The sequence below is a fragment of the Eimeria acervulina genome, genomic scaffold (genome assembly GCF_000499425.1).
Source record: "Eimeria acervulina Houghton genomic scaffold, Eah_scaff1583, whole genome shotgun sequence".
NCBI classification, from domain to species: Eukaryota; Apicomplexa; class Conoidasida; order Eucoccidiorida; family Eimeriidae; genus Eimeria; species Eimeria acervulina.
Genome location: NW_013549088.1, coordinates 1 through 5,011, shown reverse-complemented (window position 1 = coordinate 5,011; position 5,011 = coordinate 1). Strand labels below are relative to the sequence as shown.

The 5,011-nt window shown below is 54.1% G+C and overlaps 1 protein-coding gene across 1 annotated transcript; it reads left to right on the top strand.

The window, feature by feature from the left end:
• Nucleotides 1–1,607: 1,607 nt before the first annotated feature.
• EAH_00061310 (hypothetical protein, conserved) lies at nt 1,608–4,475 on the top strand (the record flags this gene model as incomplete). The annotated part of the gene is made up of 1 exon (XM_013393366.1): nt 1,608–4,475. One exon carries the CDS (start codon nt 1,608–1,610, stop codon nt 4,473–4,475), a length of 2,868 nt encoding a protein of 955 aa, XP_013248820.1.
• Nucleotides 4,476–5,011: the final 536 nt, after the last annotated feature.

Sequence of the window (5,011 nt, the reverse complement as noted above, 5' to 3'; positions counted from 1 at the left end):
ACAAGGGTTTAGGGTTTAGGGTTTATAGGGTTATTAGGGTTTAGGGTTTACAGGGCTTTTAGGTTTTGGAGGGTTTAAAGTTTATATCCTTACATTGTTCAGGGTTTAGGGTTATAGGGTTTATAACGTCTAGGCTTTATATCAAATTAGGGTTTAGGGTTTAGGGTTTAGGGTTTAGGGTTTTAGTGTTTTAGGGTTTAGGGTTTATAAGGTTTATGATCCATATCTTTGTTTTGATTTAGGGTTTAGGGTTTAGGGTTTATAAGGTTTAGGGTTTATATCATTGTTAGGGTTTAGGGTTTAGGGTTTAGGGTTTAGGGTTTGTTTACGAGTGAGGCAAACAATTCCTCAGCTAACGCCTCAGAAGGCTTCAAGGGGATAGAGGGATCCATCTTTGCTGCTGCTGCTGCTGTTGCTGCTGCTGCTGTTGCTGCTGCTGCTGTTGCTGCTGCTGCTGTTGCCGCCGCCGTTGCTGTTGCTGCTGCCGTTGCTGCTGCAGCTGTTGCTGCTGCTGTTGTTGCTGTTGCTGCAGTTGTTGTTGCGCTCGTTGCTGTGTTTGTTGCTGCTGCCGTTGCGGTTGCGGTTGCTGCTGCTGCTGTTGCTGCTGTTGCTGCTGCTGCCGCTACTGCTGCTGTGCTGGCTCCTCTGTGCAGATGTTACAGCAGCAACTGCAACACCTGCAACAGCAGCAGCAGCAGCAGCAGCCAACGCAGAAAAAAGGAAACGCTACTGCTGCTGCTGCTGCTGCTGCTGCTGTTGCTGTAGTTACCGTTGCTGTTGCTGCTGTTGTTATTACTGCTGCTGCTGCTGCTGTTGCTGCAGCATATATTGTAATGGAAGCTTGGAGTTTGACCTTCTGCTGCTGTTGCTGCTGCTGCTGTTGCTGCTGCTGCTGTTGCTGCTGCTGCTGTTGCTGCTGCTGTTGCTGCTGCAGCTCCGCAGCTATTGAGGTGTCTGTACACCTGGAGTTAAGACTTCTGTTTATTTTGCTGCAGTTTTAATAATTTGTGTTTTTATTTCCCCCGATTTTTATACAAACGCCGCAGACGACTGGCTGCTGCTGCTGCAGCCCCGCGGAGCAGCAGCAGCAGCAGCAGCAGCAGCAGCAGCAGGAACTGCAGCAGCAACAGCAGCGACAGAAACTTCAGCAGCAGCAGCATTTATTTTATTAATTAGATGAAGACAAAAAATATTTCAATGCCACAAGTGCTGCTGCTGCTGCGCATGCATACACTCTAGCAGCTCTTTGTTTGCTGCTGCAGCAAACCAGCGTCGATTTGATCTCCGCAGCAGCAGCAGCAGCAGCAGCACGTTGCTGCTGCTGCGGCTCGCTGCGCAAGAGGCACACACCTGCTGCTTCTCCTCCTCACACAGACGCTACGTCTGCAGCAGCAGCAACAGCAGCAGCAGCAGCAGCAAGCTCTTCTGCGCTTGCTGCTGCTGCCGATTGAGTCCTTGGAAGCCTCTTCTGGCTTTGCTGCTGCTGCTGCTGCAACAGCAGCAGCAGCAGCAGAAAGGGAATAGCAGAAACAGTCTCACAGCCGCGGCAACCGCAACATCAACACCAGCAGCAGCAGCAGCAGCAGCAGCAGCAGCAGCAGACATCGATGAGGCGCCTGTGGGGTTTGCATCCCCCCACTGGGATCGGATCCCAGAAGGCAGCAGCAGCAAATTGCCTCTCAACTCGGCCTCTACTGCACCGGCCTGCCTTGCTGCAGCAGCAGCTGCAGCAGCAGCATCTGCTGCAGCAGCAGCTGCAGCAGCAGCATCTGCTGCAGCAGCAGCGGCAGCTGCAGCCTTTGGGCGGCTGCGGCCCTGCTGCTGCTCCTGCGACTGTTGCTGCTGTTGCTGCTGCTGCGGCTGCTCCTCATCCTCGCAGTAGATGGTTCAGCGCCGCTGCACAGCAGCAGCAGCAGCAGCAAGAGCTGCAGCAGCAGCAGCAGCATCACGAGAAGCAGCAGCAGCAGCAGCAGCAGCAACCGCTTACGCCTCGAGAGTTTCGGCTTCGGGCCCCTCTTCTGCTGGAGCAGGGTTTGCTGCTGCAGCAGCTGCAGCAGCTGCCCCACTACAGCTACCGCACAGTTATGCAGGTGGTGGTGCTGCTGCTGCAGCACCCTGAGAAGCTGAAGGGCAGCGACTTGCTGCTGCTACCTCAAGCAGCAAAACGTCTGCTGCTGCAGCACTTCCGCGTTGTTGATGTTGCTGCTGCTGCTGCAGCCAGCAGGCCCAGCCTTCGCTTTGCCTCGCTGCAGCAACAGCAGCAACAGCACCTGCACCAGCAGCTCCTCAACCTCCCCGCCTCACGCAGCAGCAGCAGCAGCAACAGCAACAGCAACAGCAACAGCAGCAGCAGCAGCAAGCCGCTGCTGTCTGAGTTTATTGCTGCTTTAGACGACTGCTATGTTAGCTGCCATGCCTGGCATATGCATGCGCTGCAGCGCTTCTTCCTCGCTGCAGCTACCAGCAGCAGCAGCAACAGCAGCAACAGCAGCGAGGACGTGCTGCTGCTGCTGGATGCGATGGGGGAGGCAGCAGCAAAGGGAGCCCTTAAGCGGGTGGAGGTGCAGCAGGAAGCAGCTTTGTTGCTGCTGCTGCTGCTGCAGCAGCTCGCTGCATTCAAAGCAGCAGAACGCTGGCCCCTCCTCCCTCCCAACCCCCACAGCAGCAGCAGCAGCAGCAGCAGCAGCAGCAGCAACAGCAGCAGCAGCAACAGCGTGCTTGGGGCGTATATTGCTCTTAGCAAACTCCCCCGCGTCGGGTGTATCTGCACCTCAACGCTGCAGCAGCCGGAGGAGACGCTGGAGCTGCAGCTGAGACCACTGGTCATGCTGCTGCAGCAGCAGCAACAACAGCAGCAGCAGCAAGGGCAGCAGCAAGGGCAGCAGCAGCAGCTTGAGCTGCTATACAACGACGGCTTGCTAGACTCGCTGCTGGCGGAGTTTGCTGGTGAGTTGCTGCAGCAGGCGCAGCAACTCAGGGATGTGCAGCACCTTGCTGCTGCTGTTGCTGCTGCTGCTGCTGTGCTGCAGCGCCACGCCGAGCCCGACCAGGCAGCAACAACAGCAGCAGCAGCAGCAGCAGCAAAGCTTCTGGAGAAGCTGCTGCCACAGCTGCGCCCTGCAGCTGCTGCTGCCGCTGCTGACCCAACGTCGCAGCAGCTGCTGCTTGCTGCTGCTGCAGCTGTTCCTCCAGCGTGGCTTCCTGCTGCTGCAGCTGCGCTGCTGGGGGACCCGCAGCAGCAGCAGCAGCAGCAAGAACAGCATCAACAGCAGGAAACCCTGTTGCTGCAGCTGCGCCTGGCCTCCAAGGCAGCAGCGACAGATGCTGCTGCAGCAACAGCAGCAGCAGCAACAGCAGGGAGAGGGGTAGATGTCTCTCTTAGATGGGCGAGGCAAACGGCGCTGCTTGCTGAGTTGCTGCTGCTGCGCCTCAATGAAGAAGCGTCAGCAGCAGCAGCATCAGCAGCAGCAACAGCAGCAGCAGCAAGAGCAGACGTAGCGCTGCAGATATACGCGGCTGTTGCTGCAGTGCGCAAGGGGCTCAGCAGACAAATGCAGCAGCAGCAGCAGCAGCAGAAACGGAGATGGCGGCAGCTCAACCCACGTGTACATGCGGCTGCTGCTGCTTCTCCTGCTGCTGCTTCATCGCAGCAGCAGCAGCGGCTGCTGCTGCTGCATGGACGCCTCTGCCGTCTTCAACAGACGGCAAGAGAAGCAATAGCAGCAGCAGCAGCATCAGCAGCAGCAAGTCCTACAGGTGCTGCTGCGCTTCTGGGGCCCTCAGAGTTGTCTTTGCTGCAGCACACTGCAGCAGCAGCAGCAGCAACAGCAGAAGCAGCTTGGGCGGCGGACCTTGTATGCCGCTGCGGCACTTTGGTTGACGCTGCTGCAGCGTTGAGGATTCAAGCGACAGCAGCAGCAGCAGCAGCTGCTGCTGCTGCTGCTGCACCTGCTGCAGCACTAAGCAGAAGGCGCGGGCCCTGGCCATCCACTCGTCGTTCAGCAGCAGCAGCAACAGCAGCAGCAACAGCAACAGCAACAGCAGCAGCAACAGCAGCAGCAGCAGCAAGGCAGGCGTTTGATGAGGCGTGTGCAGCAGCAGCAGCAGGCCGCGTGGCTGCTGCTGCAGCAGCTAGCGAATCAGCAGCAGCAGCTTGCAAAGCAAGCAAGACAGTGTATGTACACCGCAGTTGTGCAGCGGCCGCTGCAGCGGAAAACATTTATTGCTCCTGGAGGGGGAGAGACACTCTGGCTGCAGCAGCAAGCACTTCGAGTCGTAGATGCTGCTGCTGCTGCAGCACAGCAGCAGCAGCAGCAAAAACCAAACCAAATGGACCTGAAGGTCCTGCAGCAGCACACCGACCGACAGCAGCAGCAGCAGCAGCAGATGCAGCAGCAGATGCAGCAACTGCTGCAGCAAATGAGGGCAGGGGTGCTGCCTGTCTGCTGGACTGGCAGCAGGCGCACACCGAGTAGCAGAACTGCTGCTGCTGCTGCTGCTGCAGCAGCAGCAAATTAAACCTTCCTTTGCTGCTGTTGCAGCATATTATATCTTTTGTCGCGCTTGTAGCTGCTTCTGTAGCTCCTCCTGCTGCTGCTGCTAGCCCTTTTAGCCAGCTCTAAGGTGTATAGGCAGCTTTGAGGTGTATAGGCAGCTTTGAGGTGTATAGGCAGCTCGGTAGTGTACATGCAGCTATTATTATTTTTTATTTTTATTTATTTTATTTATTAAATTATTTTTATTATTATTGTTGTTCAGGGTTTTTCTGTTTAAATGCACAATAGATTGTTATTATTATTCTTTTTATAGTTATTATTATTATTTTCTTTGTATATTTAATAATATATAATTATTATTCTTTTTGGAGCTATCATCATTATTATTATTATTATTATTATTATTTATTATTTATTATTATTATTATTATTTATTATTTATTATTTATTATTATTATTATTATTTATTATTATTTATTATTATTATTATTTATTATTATTTATTTTATTATTAT